The sequence below is a fragment of the Lichenostomus cassidix genome, unplaced genomic scaffold (assembly GCF_008360975.1).
Source record: "Lichenostomus cassidix isolate B80296 unplaced genomic scaffold, HeHo_3.0 HiC_scaffold_870, whole genome shotgun sequence".
In the NCBI taxonomy this organism is placed as follows: domain Eukaryota; kingdom Metazoa; phylum Chordata; class Aves; order Passeriformes; family Meliphagidae; genus Lichenostomus; species Lichenostomus cassidix.
This window is the reverse complement of record NW_028147979.1, coordinates 48,079-75,171: the sequence shown is the minus strand read 5'-3', so window position 1 is coordinate 75,171 and position 27,093 is coordinate 48,079. Positions and strand designations below refer to the sequence as shown.

The 27,093-nt window shown below is 54.3% G+C and overlaps 1 protein-coding gene across 4 annotated transcripts in view; it reads right to left on the bottom strand.

Annotated features, from left to right (window-relative positions):
* The window catches only part of LOC146420467 (ATP-dependent 6-phosphofructokinase, muscle type-like), a 32,548-nt gene extending 6,661 nt beyond the window's left edge, over window positions 1-25,887 (bottom strand). Inside the window, exons 1-20 of one of the 4 annotated variants that reach the window (XM_085048237.1) lie at window positions 25,747-25,887; window positions 23,575-23,673; window positions 21,018-21,091; window positions 20,244-20,321; window positions 18,290-18,479; window positions 17,312-17,477; window positions 16,202-16,246; window positions 15,927-16,035; window positions 15,002-15,097; window positions 14,455-14,547; window positions 13,644-13,769; window positions 12,130-12,194; window positions 11,932-11,995; window positions 10,234-10,380; window positions 8,877-8,947; window positions 7,444-7,531; window positions 5,781-5,933; window positions 3,913-4,077; window positions 2,282-2,343; window positions 1,588-1,699 (exon numbers count right to left, since the gene is read on the bottom strand). In XM_085048237.1, the coding sequence (XP_084904363.1) occupies window positions 1,588-1,699; window positions 2,282-2,343; window positions 3,913-4,077; window positions 5,781-5,933; window positions 7,444-7,531; window positions 8,877-8,947; window positions 10,234-10,380; window positions 11,932-11,995; window positions 12,130-12,194; window positions 13,644-13,769; window positions 14,455-14,547; window positions 15,002-15,097; window positions 15,927-16,035; window positions 16,202-16,246; window positions 17,312-17,477; window positions 18,290-18,479; window positions 20,244-20,321; window positions 21,018-21,091; window positions 23,575-23,673; window positions 25,747-25,855 (2,112 nt within the window). In that variant the 5' untranslated portion in view covers window positions 25,856-25,887. Of the gene's footprint in view, window positions 1-1,587; window positions 1,700-2,281; window positions 2,344-3,912; window positions 4,078-5,780; window positions 5,934-6,063; window positions 6,074-6,248; window positions 6,259-7,443; window positions 7,532-8,876; window positions 8,948-10,233; window positions 10,381-11,931; window positions 11,996-12,129; window positions 12,195-13,643; window positions 13,770-14,454; window positions 14,548-15,001; window positions 15,098-15,926; window positions 16,036-16,201; window positions 16,247-17,311; window positions 17,478-18,078; window positions 18,209-18,289; window positions 18,480-20,243; window positions 20,322-21,017; window positions 21,092-23,574; window positions 23,674-25,746 lie in introns of those variants that run through there. The other 3 variants (XM_085048235.1, XM_085048236.1, XM_085048238.1) reach the window with 3 other exon arrangements.
* Between the last annotated feature and the right edge of the window lie 1,206 nt (window positions 25,888-27,093).

Genomic DNA, 27,093 nt, shown 5'->3' with positions numbered 1-27,093 from the left:
GTAGGAAAAATCCCAGGATGAGGTGGGAGAAAGCCCCGGAATGAGCCGGGAAAAACCTCGGAAAAAACCCAGGGATGAACCGGGAAAAACACCAGAGAAAACCCGGGATGAGCTGGGAAAAAAACCCAGGATGAACCAGGAAAAAACCCCAGGAAAAACCCAGGATGAGCCGGGAAAAAACCGGGAAAAAGCTGGGAAAAACCCCAGGATGAGGTGAGAAAAAACTCGGGATGAGGTGGGAAAAACCTCAGGAAAAATCCCGGGATGAGGTGAGAAAAACCCTCATCTCATTCCCGGCGGGAAAAACTCGGGACGAGTCGGGAAGAACCTGGGATGAAGTGGGAAAAAACCCAGAAAAACCCCAGGATGAGGTGAGAAAAAACTCGGGATGAGGTGAGAAAAACCCTGGGAAAATCCTGGGATGAGGTGAGAAAAACCTTAATCCCATTCCCGGTGGAAAAACCCCAGAATCAGTTGGGAAAAAACCCCAAAATGAGTTGGGAAAAAGCCAGGATGAGGCGGGAAAAACCTCGGGATGAGTCGGGAAAAAAAAACCGGGATGAGGTGGGAAAAACCTGATCCCATTCCCGGCAGGAAAAATCCCGGGATGGGTCAGGAAAAACCTGGGATGAGGTGAGAAAAAAACCCAGGATAAATCCGGGAAAAAACTGGGATGAGGAGGGAAAAACTGATCCCATTCCTGGTGGGAAAAACCCGGGATGAGCTGGGAAAAAAATGGGAAATTCCTGGGAAAAACCCCTAGGATGAGGTGAGAAAAAAAATGGGAAATTCCTGGGAAAAACCCAGGATGAGGAGGGAAAAAAAAAGGGAAATTCCTGGGAAAAACCCAGGATGAGGTGAGAAAAAAAAAGGGAAATTCCTGGGAAAAGCCCCTAGGATGAGGAGGGAAAAAAAATGGGAAATTCCCGGGAAAAAACCCAGGATGAGGTGAGAAAAAAAATGGGAAATTCCTGGGAAAAGCCCCTAGGATGAGGAGGGAAAAAAACCCGGGATGAGCCAGGAAAAGCCTGGGATGAGGTGAGAAAAAGCCTGGGATGAGCTGGGAAAAATCCTAGGAAAAATCGCAGGGATGAGGTGGGAAAAACCTCAGGAAAAATCCCGGGATCAGCTGGGAAAAATGCGGGGAAAACCTCAGGGATGACACGGGAAAAACACCGGGAAAAACTCGGGAAAAACCGCGAAAAAAACTGGGATGAGATGGGAAAAACCCCGGGAAAAATCCAGGAATGAGGTGGGAAAAACCCCAGGAAAAATCCGGGAAAAATCCAGGAATGAGGTGGGAAAAATCCGGAAAAAAACCAGGATGAGGCAGGGAAAACCCCGGGAAAAACACCAGGAAAAAAAATCCGGTATGAAATAGGAAAAACCTCCGGAAAAATCCCGGGATGAAGTGGGAAAAACCTCGAGGATGAACCAGGAAAAACCCTGGAGGGAGTCAGGAAAAAACCCAAGAAAAAACCGGGAAAAAACCGGGAAAAAAATGGGAAAAACCGGGAAAAAAATGGGAAAAACTCCAGGAAAAGCCCAGGAAAATCCCGAATATCCCGACCCCAATCCCATTCCCACCTGCTGCATGTGGCCCAAAACGTTTTTCCGGCAGTCGAAAATTCCCTTTCCTTCCTCGGAGTAAAGGTTGTACATGAAATCCGTGGTGTAGTTCTCGTTGCAGCGCTCGTTCCTACGGAAAATCCCAAAAAATTCCTTCAATCCCAAAAAATTCCTTCAATCCCAAACAAAAATTCCCTGATCCTAAATCCCAAACCATTCCTTGATCCCAAATCCGGGGTGTAGTTCTCGTTACAGCATTTGTTCCTAGGGAAAATCCTAAAAAATTCCTTCAGTCCCAAAGAATTCCATCAATCCCAAATCCCAAATAATTCCCTGATCCTAAATCCGTGGTGTAGTTCTCGTTGCAGCGCTTGTTCCTATGGAAAATCCCAAAAAATTCATCAATCCCAAATCCCAAACAATTCCCTGATCCCAAATCTGTGGTGTAGTTCTCATTGCAGTGCTCGTTCCTATGGAAAATCCCAAAAAATTCCCTCAATCCCAAAGAAATCCCCTGATCCTAAATCCTAAACCCTAAACCATTCCCTGATCCCAAATCCGTGGTGAAGTTCTCGCTACAGTGTTCATCCCTACAGTGGGAATAAATCCCAAACCATTCCCCTGATCCCAAATCCCAATGAATCCCTCTCATCCCAAACAATTCCCCTGACCCCAAATCCCCCAAATCCCAAATCCGTGACCCCAAACCCACCTGAGCACGAGGCCTCTCTTCACTGTGGTCTTCATCTTCTCCGTCAGGTGCTCCACGTTGGCCTGTGGGGTCGGGAATGGGATCGGGATTGGGGTCAGGAATGGGGTCAGGAATGGGATTGGGGTTGGGAATGGGATCAGGAATGGGATTGGGATCAGGAATTGGATTGGGGTTGGGAATGGGATCAGGAATGGGATTGGGGTTGGGAATGGGATGGAATGGGGTCAGGAATGGGATTGGGGTTGGGAATGGGATCGGGAATGGGATTGGGGTCGGGAATGGGATCGGGAATGGGATTGGGGTTGGGAATGGGGTCAGGAATGGGATCGGGATTGGGGTCAGGAATGGGGGCCAGAATAGGATTGAGGTTGGGAATGGGATGGAATGGGGTCAGGAATGGGATTGGGGTTGGGAATGGGATCGGGATTGGGGTCAGAATGGGGTCAGAATGGGATCAGGAATAGGATCGGGAGTGGGGTCAGGAATGGGGATTGGGAATGGGGTCAGAATGGTGTTGGGATTGGGATCAGGAATGGGGAATGGGATCAGGAATGGGGCTGGGAATAGGGCAGGAATGGGGTCAGGAGTGGGGATGGGAATAGGATCAGGAGTGGGGTTGGGAATGGGGAATGGGGTCGGGAATGGGATCGGGAGTGGGGAACGGGATTGGGACAGGAATGGGGTCAGGAGTGGGGAATGGGATCAGGAATAGGATCAGGAGTGGGGTCAGGAGTGGGGTCAGGAATGGGGCTGGGAATAGGATCAGGAGTGGAGTTGGGAATGGGGTCAGGAATGGGATTGAGAGTGGGGAACAGGATTGGGACAGGAATGGGGAATGGGGTCAGGAATAGGATCAGGAATGGGGTCAGGAATAGGATCAGGAATGGGGTCGGGAATAGGATCAGGAATGGGGTTGGGAATGGGGAATGGGGTCAGGAATGGGGCTGGGAATTGGGCAGGAATGGGATTGGGAGTGGGGAATGGGGTTGGGAGAGGAATGGGGTCAGGAATTGGGAATGGGATCAGGAATGGGGTCAGGAATGGGGTCAGGAGTGGGGCTGGGAATGGGGTTTGTAATGGGAACCACTCATGGCCCAGGTGACACAGGTGACACACAGGTGACACTGGGGACAGGTGTGTCCCCATCTGCAGGTCACGGCTGCCAAATGGCTCCTCATAGATATAGGGTGTGAATGGGATTTGCTATGGGGTTTCTAATGGGATCTGTTATAGGATTTTCTATGGGAACCAATGCAGCCAGGTGACACTGGTGACACACAGGTGACATCACAGCTGTCCCCACCTGCAGGTCACAGCTGCCAAAGATATAGGGTGAGAATGGGATTTGTTATGGGATCAGGAATGGGGTTTCTAATGGGATTTGCTATGGGAACCCATGCACCCAGGTGACACAGGTGACTCAGGTGACACACAGGTGACATCACAGGTGACACCACAGGTGTGTCCCCACCTGCAGGTCGCAGCTGCTGAAGGACTCTCCATAGATATAGGGTGTGAATGGGATTGGTAATGGGATTTGTTATGAGGTTTGTTAAAGGATTTTCTATGGGAACCAATGCACCCAGGTGACACAGGTGACATCACAGGTGACACCACAGGTGTGTCCCCACCTGCAGGTCGCGGCTGCCGAAGGGCTCCTCGTAGATGTAGGCGGCGTCGGCGCCGGCCGCTAGCCCAGCCATGGTGGCCAAGTAGCCACAGAAACCTCCCATGGTCTCAATGATGAACACGCGGCGCTTGGTGCCGGCGGCCGACTGCTTGATGAGGTCACAGGTCTGAAAATTGGGGTGAAAAATGGGGATTTTGGGTTAAAAAATGGGATTTAGGGTCTGCAGACTGCTTGATGAGGTCACAGGTCTGGGATTGGGGTGAAAAGTGGGGATTTTGGGTTAAAAAATGGGATTTAGGGTCAGGAGATCAACCATGAACTGCTTGATGAGGTCACAGGCCTGGGTTTGGGGTGAAAAACAGAGATTTTGGGTCAGAGAAAGGGGTTTGGGGTCTGCAGACTGCTTGATGAGGTCACAGGTCTGGATTTGGGGTTAAAAATGGGGATTTTGGGTCAGAGAAATGGGATTTAGGGTCAGGAGATCCACCATGGACTGCTTGATGAGGTCACAGGTCTGGGTTTGGGGTGAAAAATGGGGATTTTGGGGTTAAAAAATGGGATTTAGGGTTAAAAAAAAGTGATTTAGGGTCAGGAGATTGGGGTGCCGGCGGCCGACTGCTTGATGAGGTAACAGGTCTGGATTTGGGGTGAAAAACGGGGATTTTGGGGTTAAGAAATGGGATTTAGGGTCAGGACATTGGGATTTAGGGTTTGCAGACTGCTTGATGAGGTAACAGGTCTGGATTTGGGGTGAAAAACGGGGATTTTGGGGTTAAGAAATGGGATTTAGGGTCAGAAAAATGGGTTTGGGGTCTGCAGACTGCTTGATGAGGTCCAGGTCTGGGTTTGGGGTGAAAAATGGGGATTTAGGGTCAGAAAATGAGATTTGACTATGGTGATGGTGTTTGGGATCAGGGATTTGGGGTATTTATGGGATTTTCGGGGTCTCATGTTGGTGATGGTGTTGAGGGCAGTTTAGGGTATTTTCGGGGTGTTCTTGGGGTATTTCAGGGTGTTTTTGGGGTGTTTTTGGGGTATTTTATGGGATTTTCTGTCTCTCACATTGGTGATGGTGTTGAGAGCAGTTTAGGGGATTATTTAGGGTATTTTTGGGGTATTTTATGGGATTTTCTGTCTCTCACATTGGTGATGGTGTTGAGGGCAGTTTAGGGTATTTTCGGGGTGTTTTTGGGGTATTTCAGGGTGGTTTTGGGGTATTTTATGGGATTTTCTGTCTCTCACGTTGGTGATGGTGTTGAGGGTGGTTTAGGGGATGATTTGGGTTATTTTCAGGGTGTTTTTGGGGTGTTTCTGTCTCTCACATTGGTGATGGTGTTGAGGGCAGTTTAGGGTATTTTTGTGGTGTTTTTAGGGTATTTCAGGGTGTTTTTGGGGTGTTTTTGGGGTGTTTCTGTCTCACATTGGTGATGGTGTTGAGGGTGGTTTAGGGTATTTTTGGGGTGTTTTTGGGGTATTTCAGGGTGTTTTCGGGGTGTTTTTGGGGTGTTTCTGTCTCTCACATTGGTGATGATGTTGAGGGCAGTTTAGGGTATTTTCGGGGTGTTTTTGGGGTATTTCAGGATGTTTTTGGGGTATTTTATGGGATATTCAGGCTCTCACGTTGGTGATGGTGTTGAGGGTGATTTAGGGGATGATTTAGGGTATTTTTGGGGTATTTTATGGGATTTTCTGTCTCTCACATTGGTGATGGTGTTGAGGGCAGTTTAGGGAATGATTTAGGGTATTTTTGGGGTATTTTATGGGATTTTCTGTCTCTCACATTGGTGATGATGTTGAGGGCAGTTTAGGGTATTTTCGGGGTGTTTTTGGGGTATTTCAGGGTGTTTTTTGGGTGTTTCTGTCTCTCACATTGGTGATGGTGTTCAGAGCCGTGTCGGCGCCGATGCTGAAGTCGGAGCCGGGGACATTGTTGGACACGGTGGCAGGGATGATGCACAGCGGGATGCAGAGCTCCTCGTAGCGGGAACGACCCTCCACCAGCTCCAGGCCACCTGTGAACGCCTGGGGACATCATTGGGGACATTGGGGTCAGTGGGGACATTGGGGTCAATGGGGGCATTGGGGACACTGGGGACATTGGGGACACAGAGCTCCTCGTAGCGGGAACGACCCTCCACCAGCTCCAGGCCACCCGTGAACGCCTGGGGACAATGGGGACATCACTGGGGACATTGGGGTCAGTGGGGGCATTGGGGATATTGGGCATAATGGGAATATTGGGATCAATGGGGACATTGAGGACATTGGGGACACTGGGGACATTGGGGACACAGAGCTCCTCGTAGCGGGAACGGCCCTCCACCAGCTCCAGGCCACCCGTGAACGCCTGGGACAGTGGGGACATTGGGGACATTGGGGACATTGGGGACACCGGGGACATTGGGGACACTGGGGACATTGGGGACATTGGGGTCAGTGGGGGCACTGGGGATATTGGGCATAATGGGGATATTGGGATCAATGGGAACACTGGGGACATTGAGGACATTGGGGACACAGAGCTCCTCGTAGCGGAAACGACCCTCCACCAGCTCCAGGCCACCTGTGAACGCCTGGGGACAATGGGGACATTGGGGACATTGGGGTCAATGGGGGCATTGGGGATATTGGGGTTATTTGGATCAGTGGGGACACTGGGGACATTGGGGACACAGAGCTCCTCGTAGTGGGAATGACCCTCCACCAGCTCCAGGCCACCCATGAACGCCTGGGGACAGTGGGGACATCACTGGGGACATTGCGGTCAATGGGGGCATTGGGGTCAATGGGGACATTGAGAACATCGGGGACATGGGGGGCATTGGGGTCATTGGGGACATTGGGGACATTGGGATCTGTGGGGTAATTTGGGTTATTTGGATCAATGGGGATCATGGAGACATTGGGGTCAATGGGGTCATTTGGGACATTGGGGATAATGGGGACATCGAGGAAAATGGGGACTTTGGGGACATTGGGGTCAATGGGGGCATTGGAGCCATTAGGATCAATGGGGATATTGGGGTCATTGGGGATATTGGGATCAATGGGAACACTGGGGACAGTGGGGATAATGGGGACAATGGGGACATCATTGGGGACACTGGGGATAATGGGGACATTGGGGGCATTGGGGACATTGGGGTCATTGGGGACACTGGGGACACTGGGGATAATGGGAACATCTTTGGGGACATCACTGGGGACATTGGGAACGTTGGGGTCAATGGGGGCATTGGAGTCATTAGGATCAATGGGGTTATTGGGGTCATTGGGATCAATGGGGACACTGGGGACAGTGGGGATATAGGGGATAATGGGGACATCATTGGGGTCATTGGGGTCATTAGGGACATTGGGGACATTGGGGATAATGGGGACATTGGGGATATTGGGATCAATGGGGACACTGGGGACAGTGGGGATAATGGGGATAATGGGGACATCATTGGGGACATCATTGGGGACATTGGGGATAATGGGGACACTGGGGACACTGGGGACACTGGGGACACTGCCCGCTCCCGCTGACCTCGAAGCCGCCAATGATGATGAGCCCGTGGATCTCGAACTTGCTGATGTTGGCACTGATCTCCTCAAAATACTTCTTGGGGAGAGTCCTGGGAAAGGGGAAATCACCCCAAATCATCCTAAATCACCCCAAATGACCCCAAATGACCCCTAATCACCCCAAATTACCCAAATAACCCCAGTGACCCCACAGGGAATGCAGCGACCCTAAAGGGACCCCAAAGGGATCCTAAAGGAACCCTAAAGGGACCCCAATGGCCCCAAAGGGACCACAATGACCCTAAATGACCCCAGTGACCCCGCAGGGACCCCAGTGACCCCAAAGGGACTCCAATGAACCTAAAGGGTCTCCAAATGGACCCTAAAGGTACCCCAATGACCCCAAAGGGATTCCAAAGGGACCCTAAAGGGACCAGAATGACCCCAAATGACCCCAGTGATCCCACAGGGACCCCAATGACCCCAAAGGGACCCGAAAGGGACTCCAGTGACCTCAAAGCAACCCCAAAAGGACCCTAAGGAGACCATGGTGACCCCAAAGGGACCCCAAATTACACCAATGACCCCAAAGGGACACCAGAGGGACCACAGTGACCCCAAAGGGACCCCACAGGGGCTCCAATGGCCCCAATGGGACAACAGTGACCCCAATGGGACCCCAATGATCCCAAATGGATCCAAAGGGACTCCGATGACCCCAAATAGACCCCAGTGACCCCACAGGGATCCCAATGACTACAAAGACCCCAATGACCCCAAAGGACCCACAATGACCCCAAAGTGACCCCACAGGGACCACAATGACCCCAATGGGACTACAGTGACCCCAAAGGGACTCCAATGACCCCAATGGGATCCCAAAGACCCCAAAGGGACTCCAATGACCCCAGTGGGATCCCAGTGATCCCAAAGGGACGCCAATGACCCCAAATGGACCCAAATGACCTCAAGGACCCCAAAGAGACCCTAAAGGGACCTCAAAGGGACCCCAAAGGGACTCTAAAGGGATCACAGTGACCCCAATGGGACCCTAATGGGACCCCAATGACCCCTAATGACCCCAAAGGGACCACAGTGACCCCGATTACCCCAAATGACTCCAATGACCCCAAAGGGATCCTAAAGGGACCACAATGACCCCAATGAGGCTACAGTGACCGCAATGACCCCAAATGGACCCAAATGACCCCAAATGACCGTAATGACCCCACAGGAGCCCAAAATGACTCCAAAGTGATCCAAATGACCCCAAAGGGACCCAAATGACCCCAAAGGGACCCCAAAGTGACCCAAATGACCGCAATGACCCCACAGGAACCCCAAATGACTCTAAAGTGATCCAAATGACCCCAAAGGGACCCCAAAGTGACCCAAATGACCCCAAATGACCCCAAAGTGACCCAAATGACCGCAATGACCCCACAGGGGTGTCACCTCTTGGTGCCCAGTTTGGATCCTCCCAGCCCAGTCCAGCTGCCCACAGCGTCCCAACTGATCTGCTCCACCTGGGGAAACGGCATTTATGGGATTTGGGGTGACAGATGGGGTTTGGGGTGACAGATGGGGGTTTGGGGTCACAGATGGGGGTTTGGGGTCACAGACAGGGGTTTGGGGTCACAATCAGGAATTTGGGGTCACCCATGGGGATTTGGGGTCAGACAGGAATTTGGGGTCACAGACAGGGTTTGGGGTCACAGATGGGGATTTGGGGTCACAGATGGGGATTTGGGGTCACAATCAGGGATTTGGGGTCACAATAAGGGGTTTGGGGTCACAGACAGGAATTTGGGGTCAGACAGGAATTTGGGGTCCCACGGTGTCCCCTCAGCCCTGTCAGGGCGTCTCCATCCCAAAATCCAACCCCACAAATCCATCTCAACCCCTTTTCCCACCCTTTCCCCCATTTTTCGCAACATCCCAACCCCTTTTCCCACAATTTTTCCCATTTTTCCCCATTTTTCCCCCATTTTCCTCACCATCCCAAAGACCAACCCCACAAATCCATCCCAACCCCTTTTCCCACCCTTTTCCCCCCCATTTCCCCCCAATTTTTCCCCATTTTTTCCTGTTTTCCACCATTTTCCCCATTTTCCTCACCATCCCAACCCATTTTTCCCCCATTTTTTCCTGTTTTCTCCCATTTTCCCCCATTTTTTCCCTTTTTCCCCCATTTTCCCCCATTTCCTCACCATTCCAAAGACCAACCCCTCAAATCCATCCCAACCCCTTTTCCCACCATTTTTTCCTGTTTTCCCCCATTTTCCCCATTTTCCATCTTTTCCCCGTTTCCTCACCATCCCAACCCATTTTACCCTCATTTTCCCATTTCCCCAGTTTCCCCCATTTTTCCCCCATTAATTTCCCCATTTTTCCCCATTTTCCCCATTTTTTTTCCATTTTTCCCATTTTTTCCCAATTTTTCCCATTCTTCCACATTTTCCCTTTCCTTCCCATTTTCCCCATTTTCCCCATTTTTCCCATTTTTCCCCATTTCTCCCCATTTTTCCCAATTTTTCCCCCATTTCTCCCCATTTTTTCCCATTTCCTCACCATTTTTCCCCATTTTACCCCAATTTCTCCCCATTTTCCCCCATTTCCCCCCATTTTTCCCCATTTCCTCACCATCCCAACCTTTTCCACTCTTTTTCCCGATTTTCCCCATTTTCCCTTTTTTCCATTTTTCCCCCATTTTCCCCATTTTCCCATTTTTCCACTTTTCCCCATTTTCACCCATTTCTCCCCATTTTCCCCCATTTTCCCCCGTTTCCCCCCATTTCCCCCATCTCCTCACCATCCCGAAGGCCAGCCCCTCGAAGCCGTCGTGCACGGCCAGCATGCGATGACCATGGATGAGGCCAATCCTGACGGTTGAGCGAACGGCGGCGTTCATCCCCGCGGCCGGAGCGCCAACGTTCATCACAGCGAGGTTGTAACCGCTCTGGGGACATTGGGGACACCGTCAGGGACACACAGGGACATGGGGATATGGGACACAGCCCTGTTCATCCCCGTGGCCGGAGCGCCAACGTTCATCACAGCCAGGTTATAACCGCTCTGGGGACATTGGGGACATCGTCAGGGACATGGGGACACACAGGGATAGTGACACAGCCCTGTTCATCCCCGCGGCTGGAGCGCCAACGTTCATCACAGCCAGGTTATAGCCGCTCTGGGGACATTGGGGACACCGTCAGGGACATCATCAGGGATGTGGGGACACACAGGGACACATGGGGACACACAGGGATAGTGACACAGCCCCGTTCATCCCCGCGGCCGGAGCGCCAACGTTCATCACCGCCAGGTTATAGCCACTCTGGGGACATTGGGGACACCGTCAGGGACATGGGGACACCATCAGGGACATCGTCAGGGACATGGGGACACACAGGGACACACAGGGATAGTGACACAGCCCCGTTCATCCCCGCGGCCGGAGCGCCAACGTTCATCACAGCGAGGTTATAGCCGCTCTGGGGACATTGGGGACATCATCAGGGACATGGGGACATTGTCAGGGGTGGCCTTGCGGACATGGGGACACACAGGGACATGGGGATATGGGACGTATCCCGTTCATCCCCGCGGCCGGAGCGCCAACGTTCATCACCGCCAGGTTATAGCCGCTCTGGGGACATTGGGGACATTGTCAGGGATGTGGGGACACTGTCAGGGACATGGGGACACCCTCGGGGATGGCCTTGGGGACACTGGGGACAGAAGGACAGGGACACACAAAGACACAGCCCCGGTCATCCCCGCAGCCGGAGCGCCAACGTTCATCACAGCCAGGTTATAGCTGCTCTGGGGACATTGGGGACATCGTCAGGGACACGGGAACACCATCAGGAACATCGTCAGGGACATGGGGACACTGTCAGGGACATGGGGACACCATCAGGGGCGGCCCTGGGGACATGGGGACACAAGGACAGGGACACACAATGACACAGCCCCGTTCATCCCCACGGCCGGAGCGCCGACGTTCATCACAGTGAGGTTGTAACCACTCTGGGGACATTGGGGACATCGTCAGGGACATGGGGACACCCTCAGGGACATGGGGACACCCTCAGGAGTGTCACCCTGTCCCCTCAGAGTGGCCTTGGGGACATCATCAGGGACACAGAAACATGGACAGGGACATAGGGATATGCGGATATGGGGACAGGGGACACCATCAGGGACACGGGGACACAGTCAGGGACACCATCAGGGACATGGGGACACCATCAGAGACACGGGGACACAGTCAGGGTGGCCTTGGGGACATGGGGACACTGTCAGGGACATCATCAGGCTCATGGGGACACTGTCAGGGACATGGGGACACACAGGGACACAAGGACAAGGGACATGAGGACAGGGATATGGGGACACAGGGGACACAGGGGACACGGGGACATGAGGACGAGGACATGGACAGGGACACGGTCAGGGGTGGCCTTGGGGACACAGGGGACACGGGGACAAGGCCAGCTGTCCCTACCTTGGTGGCAGGCGGGCGGATGTGCGCCAGCAGCTTGTAGACATTCCAGTTGTTCTCGAAGCTCCTAAAGATCAGGGGACATTGGGGTTTGGGGACATTCTGGGGACATTCTGGGGACATTGGGGTTTGGGGACATTCTGGGGACATTGGGGACATTCTGGGGGCATTTTGGGGACAGGGACAGGAGATGACACCCACCTGCCCCGCAGCTTCAGCGCCTCCTCAAAGCGTCCCTCGTTCATGGCCTTGGTGACGTCCTTGGTCTGGGGACAGAGGGGACACAGGGGACAGAGGGGACAAAAGGGATTGGGTTTTTTGGGGAGAAATTGGGGTTTTTTGGGTGGGATTGGGGTGTCCTGGGGTGGATTGGGGTCCCTCCTGGGCAGTTTGGGGACATCCCGGGTGGTTTGGGGACAATGCCAGGGTGGGATTGGGGACAATGCCAGGGTGGGTTTGGGGTCACTGCTGGGCAGGTTTGGGGACATTTTCTGGGATGTTTTTGGGGTCACTCCTGGGTGGTTTGGGGACAATCCTGGGGTGGTTTCGGGGTCACTCCTGGGTGTCTTTAGGGACATTTTCTGGGATGTGTTTGGGGTCATTCTTGGGGTGGTTTTGGGGTCACTCCCAGGTGGCTTTGAGGTCACTCCTGAGTGGGTTTGGGGTCACTCTTGGGGTGGGATTGGGGTCACTCCTGGGCAGGTTTGGGGACATTTTCTGGGATGTGTTTGGTGCCACTCCCAGGTGGTTTTGGGGACAATCCCAGGTGGTTTTGGGGTCACTCTTGGGCAGGTTTGTGGTCACTCCTGGGTGTCTTTGGGGACATTCTTGGGGTGTGTTTTGTGCCATTCCCAGGTGGCTTTGGGGTCTCTCCTGGGTGTCTTTGGGGACATTCTTGGGGTGATTTTGGGGTCACTCCTGGGCAGGTTTGGGGTCACTGCTGGGGTGTCTTTGGGGACATTTTCTGGAATGTTTTTGGGGTCACTCTCAGGTGGGTTTAGGGTCACTCCTGGACAGGTTTTTGGTCACTCCAAGTTTTGGGGACAATCTTGGGGTATCTTTGGGGTCACTCCTGGGTGTCTTTAGGGACATTTTCTGGGATGTGTTTGGGGTCATTCTTGGGGTGGTTTTGGGGTCACTCCCAGGTGGCTTTGAGGTCACTCCTGAGTGGGTTTGGGGTCACTCTTGGGGTGGGATTGTGGTCACTCCTGGGCAGGTTTGGGGACATTTTCTGGGATGGGTTTGGTGCCACTCCCAGGTGGTTTTGGGGACAATCCCGGGTGGTTTTGGGGTCACTTCTGGGCAGCTTTGGGGTCACTCCTGAGCAGTTTGTGGTCACTCCTGGGTGTCTTTGGGGACATTCTTGGGGTGTGTTTTGTGCCATTCCCAGGTGGCTTTGGGGTCTCTCCTGGGTGTCTTTGGGGACATTTTTGGGGTGGTTTTGGGGTCACTGCTGTGATGCGTTTGTGGTCACTCCTGGGCAGGTTTGGGGTCACTGCTGGGATCTCTTTGGGGACATTTTCTGGAATGTTTTTGGGGTCACTCCTGGGCAGTTTGTGGTCACTGCTGGGCAGGTTTGGGGTCATTTTCTGGGATGTGTTTGTCTTCCCTTCTGGGTGTCTTTGGGGTCACTCTTGGGCAGTTTGGGGTCACTCCTGGGCAGTTTGGGGTCACTCCTGGGTGTCCCCTCGTGTCCCCCCTGTCCCCTCACTCACCACCTGCACACACTCCATCAGCGGCAGCCGCACAGCCTGGTTGCCGGACAGGCTGACCACGCAGGCCGGAGTGTCCGGAGTGCCCTCGAGCAGAGCCATCACTGCCTCCACGCCCATCCTGCTGCCCTGGGGGACACCGGCATGTCACCTCCCTGGGGTGTCACCTCCCTGGGGTGTCACCTCCCTGGGGTGTCACCTCCCTTCTGGAGATGTCGCCGCCCTCCCTGGGTGTCACCTCTCAGGGTTGTCACCTCCCAATGTCACCTCCCAGGGATGTCACCTCCCTCCCTGGGTGTCACCTCCCGATGTTACCTCCCAGGGATGTCACCTACCAGGCTGTCACCTCACTGGGGATGTCACCTCCCTCCCTGGGGTGTCACCTCTCAGGGTTGTCGCATCCCTCCCTGGGTGTCACCTCCCAATGTCACCTCCCAGGGATGTTACCTCCCTCCCTGGGGTGTCACTTCCCCTCAAGAGATGTCACCTCCCTCCTTGGGGTGTCACCTCTCAGGGTTGTCACCTCCCAGGGATGTTACCTCCCTCCCTTGGTGTCACCCCCTGAGGGTGATGTCACTTCCCAGAGACGTCACGTATGGGGCTGTCACCTCCCTGGGGATGTCACCTCCCTCCCTTGGGTGTCACCTCCCTCCTGGGCTGTCACCTCCCAGGGGTGTCATCTCCCAGGAATGTCACCTCCCGGTCGTCCCCATTTTGGCGTCAAGGGACAGGGACAGGGTTGGGGACTGAGTTGGGGACAGGGACAAAGACAGGGTTGGGGACAAGGACAGGGTTGGGGACACACAATGCCCACCAGGATGCGGTCAAAGGCCGAAGGTGTCCCTCCACGCTGGACATGGCCCAGGATGGTCACTCGGGTGTCATAGCCCAGGCGCTTCACCACCAGCTGTGGGGACATTGGGGACATTGGGGCATTGGGGTCATTGGGGACATCAGGGACATTGGGGACATTGGGATCAATGGGGATAATGGGGACATTGGGGACATTTGGTTCATTGGGGATATTAGTGATATTGGGGCATTGGGGATATTGGGGTCATTGGGGGAATTGAGGACATTGGGGACAATGGGGATATTGGGGACATTGGGGACATCGGGGATATTTGGGTCATTGGGGATATTAGTGATATTGGGGACATTGGGGACATTGGGGGGATTGAGGACATTGGGGACATTGAGGTCATTGGGGATATTGGGGATAATGGGGGCATTTGGGACCTTGGGGACATTGGGATCAATGGGGACATCAGGGACATTGGGATCCAGCCCAAAATGGGAGAAGGGGATTGTCCCCTCCCATGTCCCCTGGTGTCCCCCCGGTGTCCCCTGCGGCCACTCACGGCTTTGATGTCATCGGAGGTGATGGCCTTGCCGTGCTTGTCGATGGCACCTTCGGCCACGATGATGATGTTGAGTCTGGAGCCACCGACACGGGTCTGGGTGGCAATGGGGTGACAATGGGGACAGGGTGACAAGGGGGTGACAATGGGGACAGGGGAGATCCCCATCCCAGCATTCCTCCTCTCTGTGTCCGTCCATGTCCATCCATGTCCATCCCTCCATCCCCATGTCCATCCCATGTCCATCCCATGTCCATCCCATGTCCATCCTTCCTTCCATCCATCCATCCATGCATGCATCCCATGCCCATCCCATGTCCATCTGTGTCCATCCATGTCCATCCCATATCCATTTCCATGTCCACCCCATGTCCATCCAAGTCCATCCATGTCCACCCCATGTCCATCTCCATGTCCATCCATGTCCACCCCATGTCCATCCCATGTACATCTGTGTCCATCCATGTCCATCCTATATCCATTTCCATGTCCACCCCATGTCCATCCATGTCCACCCATGTCCACCCCACGTCCATCCCCGTGTCCATCCCCATTTCCATCCCATATCCATCTCCATGTCCATCCATCCATCCATCCATCCATCCACCCCATGTCCATCCCATGTCCATCCATGTCCATCCCTCCATACATCCCCATGTCCATCCCATGTCCATCCATCCACCCCATGTCCATCCCCATGTCCACCCCATGTCCATCCCATGTCCATTCATCCATCCCCATGTCCATCTGATGTCCACCCCATGTCCATCCACATCCATCTCTATATCCATCTCCATCTCCATATCCATCCCCATGTCCACCCTGTGTCCATCCCATGTCCACAAATGTCCTTCCATGTCCATCCATGGCCACCCCATGCCCATCCATGTCCACCCCATGTCCACCCATGTCCACTAGTGTCCACCTCTGTCAGTCTCCTGCACAGATGATCCTCCCAGTCGTCCTCAGGTGGAGATTCAGGGATGAAAACCCAATCAGCACCACAGGCCAGGGCAGTGATCAGCGCCAGGTACCTGAATTTGGGGCAAAAAACACCCTTTTGGTCATTTTCAGTGATAAAATAAATATTTTCACCATTTTTTAATGGGAAAACCACACCCTGAGGGCCAGAACTGCCTTTTTAGTAGTTTTTAATAATAAAAATACTGATTTTCCCCAATTTTTAATGGGAAAACTCACCCGCAGTGGCGCCCCATGACCTCCAGCACGAATGTCCTCTGGTGGCTGTGGAGACAAAGGGTGTCATCAGCTGAACTGGGGACACTGGGGACATTGGGGACATCCATCTCTCCATGTTTCCTTCTATGTCTCCCAGTGTCCGTCCTTGTGTCCATCTGTCCATCCATCCATCCATCCATCCATCCATCCATCCATCCATCCCATGTCCTTCCCAGTGTCCATCCCCATGTCCACCCCATGGGTGACCCCAGGATGTCCCTGTCACCTCTGGGCGGTGGTGGTGATGGCGTTCATGATCTCCATGATGATCCCCATGTCCATCCCTCCCCATGTCCATCATCCATCCATCCATCCATCCATCCATCCATCCATCCATCCATCCATCCATCCATCCATCCTATGTCCATCCCAGTGTCCATCCCTCCCTGTAGGTTACACAGATGACTCCAGGATGTCCCTGGTGACCCCAGGATGTCCCTGATGACCCTAGGATGTCCCTGTCACCTCTGGGCGGTGGTGGTGATGGCGTCCATGATCTCCATGATGATCCCCATGATGATCCCCATGATGATCCCCATGATGATCCCCATGATGACCTCCATGTCCCTCTCTCCCTATGTCTATCCCATGTCCATCCCAGTGTCCATAACCACGTCCCTCCATCTCATGGGTGACACCAGGGTGTCCCTGGTGACCCTGGGATGTCCCTGTCACCTCTGGGTGGTGGTGGTGATGGCATCCACCATCTCCATGGTGATTCCCATGATGATCTCCATGTCCGTCCATCCATCCATCCCATGTCCATCCCCATGTCCATCCCCATGTCCATCCCCATGTCCCTCCATCCCATGGGTGACCCCGAGATGTCCCTAACACCTCTGGATGGTGGTGGTGATGGCGTCCATGATCTCCATGATGATCCCCATGATGATCCCCACGATGATCCCCATGTCCATCCATCCATCCATCCATCCATCCATCCATCCATCCATCCATCCATCCCAGTGTCCATCCCATGTCCATCCCTGTGTCCATCCCTGTATCCCTGACCCATTTGGTGACCCTGGTGACCCCAGGATGTCCCTGGTGACCCTGTGATGTCCCTGTCACCTCTGGGCGGTGGTGGTGATGGCATCCACGATCTCCATGATGCGGTGCAGCGCCGAGTCGGTGCCGATGGTCATGTCGGTGCCGCAGAAGTCGTTGTCGATGGAGCCCACCATGCCCACGATGTTCAGGTGGCTCGAGCGCTGCGCCTCCTCCGCCGTGATGCCACCTGCATGGTGGCATTGTCACCTGTGTCACCTCAGCCCCACGCACGGATTGTCCCCCATTGTCCACCAGTTTTGGGTGTCAGGAAATCGTGGGTTTGGGTGTTTTGGGGGGAAAACCCACATTTTTGGGTGGCAAAAATCCATGGGTTTGAGTGTCACAAAACGATGGTTAATTTTGGGGTTGTTTTGGGGTTATTTTGGGGTTGTTTTGGGGTTATTTTGGGGTTGTTTTGGGGATCTCTTTACCATTTTTGCGCAGCTCCTGCAGCAGAGACCTCCATTCCCCAGGCTAATTTTGGGGCCAATTTTGGGGTCCGCAGGTGATTTTTGGGGTTAATTTTGGGGTTAATTTGGGGTATTTTTGGGGTCTCCATACCGTTTTTTTAGCAGCTCCTGCAGCAGGGATCCCCAGTCTGCTGAGGTTAATTTTGAGGTAAATTTCGGGGTGAATTTCAGGGTTAATTTTGGGGTTCCAGTACCATTTTTGAGCAGCTCCTGCTGCAAGGACCCCAACCCTTTTTTCCACCCCCCTGAGGTCAATTTTGGGGTTATTTTGAATTTAATTTTGGGTTAATTTTGGGTTTATTTTTGGGGTCTCCATACCGTTTTTGACCAGCTCCTGCAGCAGGGACCCCCACCCTGCTGAGGTTAATTTTGGGATGATTTTTGGGGTTAATTTTGGGGTTAATTTGGGGTATTTTTGGGGTCTCCATACCATTTTTGATCAGCTCCTTCAGCAGGGATCCCCACCCTGCTGAGGTTAATTTTGGAGTTAATTTTGGGGTTAATTTGGGGTATTTTGGGGTCTCCATACCGTTTTTGACCAGCTCCTGCAGCAGGGATCCCCACTCGGCGCGGAAGGTGTCGGCCCCAGTGAGGCTGCCGTCACCGCCGATGACACACAGGTTGGTGACACCCAGCTTGACCAAATTCCTGGCGGCGCGGAGCCGACCCTCGCGGGAGCGGAAATCCTGGCAGCGCGCGCTGCCGATCACCGTGCCGCCCTGGGGACATCCATGGGGACATTGGTGGGGACATTGTTGGGGACATCTGTCCATCTGTCCATCTGTCTATCCATCCATCCATCCATTCATTCATCCATCCATCCATACATCTGTCCATCCCTGTGTCCATCCGTCCATCCATCCATCCATCCATTTACCATCCATCCCTGTGTCCACCCCATGACCATCCACCCATCTGTCCATCCCTGTGTCCATCTGTCCATCCGTCCATCCCTGTGTCCACCCCATGACCATCCATCCATCATCCATCAGTCCAGCTGTCCATTCCTCCATCCATCCCTGTGTCCATCCATCCATCCATATATCCATCCCATGTCCATCCCTGTGTCCATCTATCCGTCCATCCATCCATCCATCCATCCATCCATCCATCCATCCCTGTGTCCACCCCATGACCATCCATCCATCCATCCATCATCCATCTGTCCGTTCCTCCATCCATCCCTGTGTCCATCCTGTGTCCATGCATCCAATCATCCATCAATCCATTGTGTCCATCCTTCCATCCCCATGTCCATCCTGTGTCCACCCCTGTGTCCATCCATCCATCCATCCATCCCGTGTCCATCTCGTGTCCATCCCTCCATCCCTCCCCGTGTCCATCCATGTCCATCCTGTGGCCATCCCATGTCTGTGGCTAGCACAGGTCTTTCTCGTGAGAACATTTTGCCGTGTTTTATAAACAAAGATAAAGTTTGGATGTTTTTGCAAACAGGGTCTCAAGACTTGGGCAGTTCAGGCCTGGCCAATTAGGCCTAGGGGGAGGTTTTTGACTGACCAATCTGGGTGACCTGTGAGAAGTCTATATATATGGAAATCAAAATAATAAAGTCTCTTTTTTCTTGCCTGAGAACCTGGGTTTCTACTTCTCTGCTAGCGGCTCAACAGTGACACATGTCCATCCCTGTGTCCATCCCTCCATCCCTATGTCCATGCTTATGTCCATCCTATGTCCCTCCATCCATCCATCCATCCATCCATCCATCCATCCATCCATCCATCCCCATGTCCACCCCATGTCCATCCCATGTCCATCCCATATCCATTCCATGTCCATCCATGTCCCTCCCCATGTCCATCCCATGTCCATCCCATGTCCATCCATGTCCATCCCATGTCCATCCATGTCCATCCATCATCCATTCATGTTCATCCATGTCCATCCCCTATCCATCCCCATCTCCATCTCCATGTCCATCTCCATGTCCATCTCCATGTCCATCTCCATGTCCATCTCCATGTCCATCCATGTCCATCCATCCATCCATCCACCCATCCATCCATCCCTCCATTCATCCACCCCATGTCCATCCATGTCCAGCTGTGTCCATCCATGTCCATCTCCATGTCCACCCATGTCCACCCCATGTCCATCTCCATATCCATCTCCGTCTCCTTGTCCATCTCCGTGTCCATCCCTGTCCATCCATCCATCCATCCACCCCATGTCCATCCATGTCCAGCCATGTCCATCCTATGTCCATCCCCATATCCATCCGCATGTCCACCCCATGTCCATCCCATATCCATTCCATGTCCATCCATATCCCTCCCCATGTCCATCTCCGTGTCCATCCCTGTCCATCCATCCATCCAGCCATCCATCCACTCATGTTCATCCCCATATCCATCCATGTCCACCCCATGTCCATCTCCATGTCCATCTCTATGTCCATCCATGTCCACCCCATGTCCATCCCGTGTCCACCCCATGTCCACCCCGTGTCCAGCCGTGTCCCTCACCAGCTGCAGCATCATGGACACGCTCTCCCACGTGGCCTCCTTGATGTGCTCACCGCCGTCCACCAGGCCCTGGTAGCCCTGGGGGGACAGCGAGGGGACAGTGGGGACAGTGCCTCGGTGACACCTCTGCCCCAGTTTTGGGATGGAGATTTGGGAATTCGGGGCTGGGAGTTTTGGGGTTTTTGGATTTTGGGCTGAGATTTTGGGCTGGGAGTTTTGGGGTTTTGGGATGGGAATCTTGGGATGGAAATTTTGGGATTTTGGGCTGGGAATTTTGGGATTTTGGGCTGGGAGTTTTGGGATTTTGGGCTGGGAATTTTGGGATTTTGGGCTGGGAGTTTTGGGATTTTGGGGTGGGAGTTTTGGGATTTTGGGGTGGGAATGTGGGATTTTGGGCTGGGAATTTGGGATGGAATTTTGAGATTTTGGGATGAAATTTTGGGACTTTGGGATGGGAATTTTGGGGTTTTGGGATGGGAATTCAGGATTTTGGGCTGGGATTTTGGGATTTTGGGATGGATTTTTGGGATTTTGAGATGGGAATTTAGGGATGGATATTTGACATTTTGGGATGGGAATTTAGGGATGGGATTTTGGGATTTTGGGTTGGGAATTTTGGGGTTTTGGGATGGCAATGCAGGATTTTGGGCTGGGATTTTGGGATTAATTTTGGGATGGAATTTTGGGATTTTGGGATGGATTTTTGGGATTTTGGGCTGGATTTTTGGGATTTTGGGGTGGATTTTTGGGATTTTGGGAGGGCTCAGCACTGACCTCACACACGAAGTACACCTTGGCTCCTGTGTAGATCCCAACCCGAACCACAGCCCTGACCGCAGCGTTCATCCCTGGGGACATGGGGACAGCCTGGGGTCAGCGGGCTCACCATGGGGACACCCTGGGGTCAGTGGGGTCACCTTGGGGACACCCTGGGGACACCCTGGGGTCAGTGGGGACACCTTGGGGACACCCTGGAGTCAGTGGGGACACCCTGGGGTCAGTGGGGACACCCTGGGGACAGCCTGGGGTCAGTGGGGACACCCTGGGGACAGCCTGGGGTCAGCGGGGTCACCATGGGGACACCCTGGGGTCAGTGGGGACACCTTGGGGACACCCTGGAGTCAGTGGGGACACCCTGGGGACAGCAGCGTTCATCCCTGGGGACATGGGGACAGCCTGGGGTCAGTGGGACACCATGGGGACACCCTGGGGACACCCTGGGGTCAGTGGGGTCACCATGGGGACACCCTGGGGTCAGTGGGGACACCCTGGGGACACCCTGGGGACAGTGGGGTCACTCTGGGGTCACCACGGGGTCACCTTAGGGTCACTCTGGCACCTCCTGGGGTCACCCTGGGGACAGTGGGGTCACCCTGCCACCCCCTGGGGACAGCAGGGTCACTTTGGGGACAGTGGGACTACCCTGCCACCCTGCCAGGACCACCAGGGTCACTCTGGCATGGCTGTCACCCCCCTTGGGGACATCCCCAGATCTGTCACACCCTTTGGTGACATCCCAAATCCATCACCCTCCTTGGTGACACCCAAATCTGTCCCCCCAAAATCTGTCACCCCTCTTGGGGACACCCCAAATCTGTCACCCCTTGGGGACACCCCAAATCTGTCACCCCTTGGGGACACCCAGATCCTTCCCCCCAAATCTGTCACCCTCCCAGCTGCCAACCCCTCTTGGGGACATCCCAATTCTGTCACCCTCCTTGGTGACCCCAAATCTGTCACCCCTTGGGGACACCCAAATCTGTCCCCCCAAATCTGTCACCCCAAATCTGTCACCCCTCCTTGGGGACACCCAGATCCTTCCCCCCAAATCTGTCACCCAAATCTGTCACCCCCCCCAGCTGCCAACCCCTCTTGGGGACATCCCAAATCTGTCACCCTCCTTGGTGACACCCAAATCTGTCCCCCCAAATCTGTCACCCCTTGGGGACATCTCAAATCTGTCACCCCTTGGTGACCCCAAATCTGTCCCCCCAAATCTGTCACCCTCCTTGGTGACACCCCAATCTGTCCCCCCAAATCTGTCCCCCCAGATCTGTCCCCCCAGATCTGTGACCCCAAATCTGTCACCCCAAATCTGTGACCCCAACTCTGTCCCCCCAGATCTGTCACCCCCCTCAAGGACCCCCAACCCCTTTCCCCTCCCCCCCCGCAGCTGCCCCGAGTTATTTTCGCCTTGGTGACCTTTAGTGGCTCCGCGTGACACAGGTGACAAACAGCGGGGGGAGGGGACACTTCCCCCGTGTCCCCCCCACCCCTGGGACCCCCAGAATTTGGGGTGAATCCCTGGAATTTCGGGCAATCCCCATTTTTTGGGGGAAATCCCGATTTTTTGGGGGGAAATCCCGATTTTTTTGGGAAACCCCGATTTTTTTGGGGACAATATTTTCGGCTTTGTCCCTAAATGCCACCGTTGTCCCCTCGGGATTTGTCACCTTTATCACCCCCCGGGACCCCAAAACTCCTCCCCACCCCAAAATCCCCCCCAAGGTCATTCCCAAAATCCCAAATCCCGAGAAAACTTGGGATCAAAATCCCGATTTTTACTCCCAAAAGGAGTCACTCCCTTCACCCCCTCCCCAAATTTTGGGGTCCCCCATTTTTTGGGGGGATTTTTAGGGATTTTGGGGGATTTGGGATCCCAGGATTTTGGGCTCCCAGGATTTGGGCTCCCAGCAGTTTTGGGATTTGGTCTGCTGGAATTTTGAGATTTGGGATCCCAGGATTTAGGGATTTGGGATCCCAGGATTTTGGGATTTGGGCTTTTGGGCTCCCTGGATTTTGGGCTCCCAGGATTTTGGGATTCCTGGGATTTGGACTCCCTGGATTTTGAGATTTGGGATCCCAGGATTTTGGGATTCTGGGGATTTTGAAATTTGGGCTCCCAGAATTTTGAGATCCCAGGATTTTGAGATTTGGTCTTTTGGGATTTTGGCATTTGGGCTCCCAGGATTTTGGGCTCCCAGGATTTGGGGATTTGGGCTCCCAGGATTTTGAGATCCCAGGATTTTGGTATTTGGGCTTTTGGGCTTTTGGCTCTCGGGATTTTGAGCTTTCAGCTCCCAGGATTTTGGGATTTGGGATTTTGGGATTTCGGCTCGTAGGATTTTGGGATTCTGGGGTTTGGGCTTCCAGTGGTTTAGGAATTTGGGATCTCTGGATTTTGGCATTTGGGCTCCCAGGATTTCGGGGATTTTGGGATTTGGGATTCAGGATTTGAGATTTCGGGATTTTGGGGTTTTGGGATTTTGGGATTTTGGGATTTTGGGATTTCGGGATTTTGGGATTTGGGATTTTGGGATTTCCCCCTTACCCTGCGCGTCACCCCCGGAGGTGAGCACGGCGATGGCTTTGCCTTTCCCGAGGCTCTCGGGACGCTTCACTGCCGCGGGGCTCGGCGACATCTTCCTGCCTGCAAATCCGGGAAAAAACCGGGAAAAACCGGGAAAAACGCCGGGAAATCCGGGAAAAAACCGGGAAAACCCGGAAAATCCGGAAAAAACCCGGGAAAAAACCGGGAAAAGCAGCGGGAAGGGCGCGCGGCTCTGTCCCCCCGGTGGCGCTGCCAGCTCAGAGTGGCACCGCTGTGCCCAGGGGGAGGGACAGGGGACAGTGACACCGCGGGGACAGGGACACCGCGGGGACAGGGACACCGCGGGGACAGGGGGGCACCGGGGGGGTCCTACTGGGACCAGTTTGGGCTCCTTACTTGGACCAGTTTGGGCTCTGTACTGGTGCCAGTTTGTGCTCCGTACTGGGGCCGGTTTGTCCTTACTGGGGCCAGTTTGTGCTCCTTATTGGGACCAGTTTGTCCTTACTGGTGCCAGTTTGTGGTCCTTACTGGGACCAATTTGTGCTCCTTACTGGGGCCAGTTTGTCCTTACTGGGGCCAGTTTGTGCTCCGTGCTGGAGCCAGTCTGCTTTCCTTACTGGGGCCAGTTTGTGGTCCTTACTGGGGCCAGTTTGTCCTTACTGGGGCCAGTTTGTGGTCCTTACTGGGGCCAGTCTGTCCTTACTGGGACCAGTTTGGGCTCCGCACTGGGACTAGTTTGAGCTCCTCACTGGGGCCAGTTTGTCCTCTGTATTGGGACCAGTTTGTGCTCGTTACTGGGGCTGGTCTGCTTGCCTTACTGGGGCCAGTTTGTGCTCCTTACTGGGACCAGTTTGTCCTAACTGGTGCCAGTCTGTCCTTCTTACTGGGGCCAGTTTGTGCTCCTTACTGGTGCCAGTCTGGGACCATTCCCAGTCCCAGTCCGGGGCCGTTACTGGTCCCAGTTCCCATTCCCTGCCGCTGCCTTTCCCGATCCCAGTTCACTGCTGGTCCCAGTCCCGGTCCTTACTGGTCCCAGTCTGTCCTTACTGGTCCCAGTCTGTCCTTACTGGTCCCAGTCGGGGGTCGTTCCCAGTCCCTGTCCGGGGCTCTTACTGGTCCCAGTCTGTCCTTACCGGTCCCAGTCCGGGGCCATTCCAAGTCCCAGTTCCCCGTCCTTACTGGTCCCAGTTCCCCGTCCTTACTGGTCCCAGTTCCCGGTCCCCACTGACCTGCTGGACGCCCCCGGCCCGGGGCCGTTACTGGTCCCAGTCCGGGGCCGTTCCCAGTCCCAGTCTGGAGCCGTTCCCGATCCCAGTCCCGGTTCTTACTGGTCCCAGTTCCCATTCCCTGCCGCTGCCTTTCCCGGTCCCAGTCTGGGGCCGTTACTGGTCCCAGTTCCCGGTCCCCACTGGGAGGCAGCACTGACCTTCGGGACCCTTCCCAGTCCCAGTTCCCAGTCCTTACTGGTCCCAGTCCGGGGCTGTTCCCGATCCCAGTTCCCACTCCCTGCCGCTGCCTTTCCCGGTCCCTGTTCACTGGTCCTTACTGGTCCCAGTTCCCCACTGACCTGCGGGGCGCCCCCGACCCCGGACTCTTACTGGTCCCAGTCTGTCCTTACCGGTACCAGTCCGGGGCCATTCCCAGTCCCAGTTCCCGGTCCTTACTGGTCCCAGTCCGGGACCGTTCCCAATCCCAGTCCCGGGCTGTTACTGGTCCCAGTTCCCATTCCCCGCCACTGCCTTTCCCGGTCCCAGTCTGGGGCCGATACTGGTCCCAGTTCCCGAGTCCCACTGGGAGGCAGCACTGACCTGCGGGATGCCCGCAGCTCGGGGCTCTTACTGGTCCCAGTCCCAGTCCCAGTCCGTCCTTACTGGTCCCAGTCTGGGGCCAATCCCAGTCCCAGTCCAGGGCTCTTACTGGTCCCAGTCCGGGGCCGTTCCCTGTCCCAGTCCCGGTCCGTTCCCAGTCCCAGTCTGGGTCTCTTACTGGTCCCAGTCTGTCCTTACCGGTCCCACTCCGGGGCCGTTCCCAGTCCCAGTCCCGGGCGATTCCCAGTCCCAGTCTGGACTGGACTTGTCCCGGTCCCAGTCTGTCCTGACTGGTCCCAGTCCGGAGCCCTTACTGGTCCCAGTTCCCAGTCCGGAGCCCTTACTGGTCCCAGTGGGCACTGACCTGCCGGCCGGCCCCGGCCCTGGGCTGGAGGCAGGAAGGACAGCAGGACCAGCAGGACCAGCGCGGCTACCGAGAGCGCGGCGGAGGCGAGGAGCCGCGAGAGCCCCATGTGGGGTCGGGAATGGGGTCGGTAATGGGATCAGGTTGTGGGGTCGGGAATGGGGTCGGGAACGGGATCGGGTAATGGGATCAGCTATCATGGGATCGGCTGTAATGGGATCGGGGTGGTGGGATCAGCTATTATGGGATCCACTCTAATGGGATCAGCTGTAATGGGATCAGGGTTGTGGGGTCAGATATAGGGCTCGGCTATTATGGGATCCACTCTAATGGGATCGGCTGTAATGGGATCGGGGTTGTGGGGTCAGATATAGGGCTCGGCTATTATGGGATCCACTCTCATGGGATCGGCAGTAATGGGATCAGGGTTGTGGGGTCAGATATAGGGCTCGGCTATTATGGGATCCACTCTAATGGGATCGGCTGTAATGGGATCGGGGTGGTGGGGTCAGATATAGGGCTCGGCTATTATGGGATCCACTCTAATGGGATCGGTAGTAATGGGATCGGGGTTGTGGGGTCAGATATAGGGCTCGGCTATTATGGGGTCGACTCCAGTGGAATTGACTGTAATGGGATCGGGTGGAGGGTCTGGCTATTATGGGATCGGCTGTAATGGGATTGGATGTAATGGGGTCAGATGGAGGGTCTGGTTTTATGGGATCAGAGTAATGGGATCGGGGTAATGGGGTCAGATGTAATGGGATCGGGGCTGTGGGACCAGCTATTATGGGATGGGCTCTAGTGGAATTGACTGTAATGGGATCGGGTAGAGTCCAGCTATTATGGGATTGGCTGTAATAGGATTGGATGTAATGGGATCAGATGGAGGGTCCGGCTTTTATGGGGTCGGGGTAATGGGATCAGGTGTTATGGGATCAGGTGTAACAGGGCTGACTAGAGGGGGAAACTGTAATGGGATGGGCTGGGATGGGATGTAATGGGATCAGGTGTTATGGGATTGGCTATTATGGGATCAGCTGTAACAGGACTGATGACAGGGAGAAACTGTAATGGGATGGACTGGGATGGGATTGGATGTAATGGGATTGGCTGTAATGGGATTGGATATAATGGGATTGGATATAATGGGATTGGATATAATGGGATTGGATATAATGGGATTGGCTGTAATGGGATTGGATATAATGGGATTGGCTGTAATGGGATTGGCTGTAATGGGATTGGCTGTAATGGGATGGGATCGACTATAGGGATAAACTCTAGTGGGCTGGGCTGGGATGGGATTGGCTGTAATGGGATTTGCTGTAATGGGATTTGCTGTAA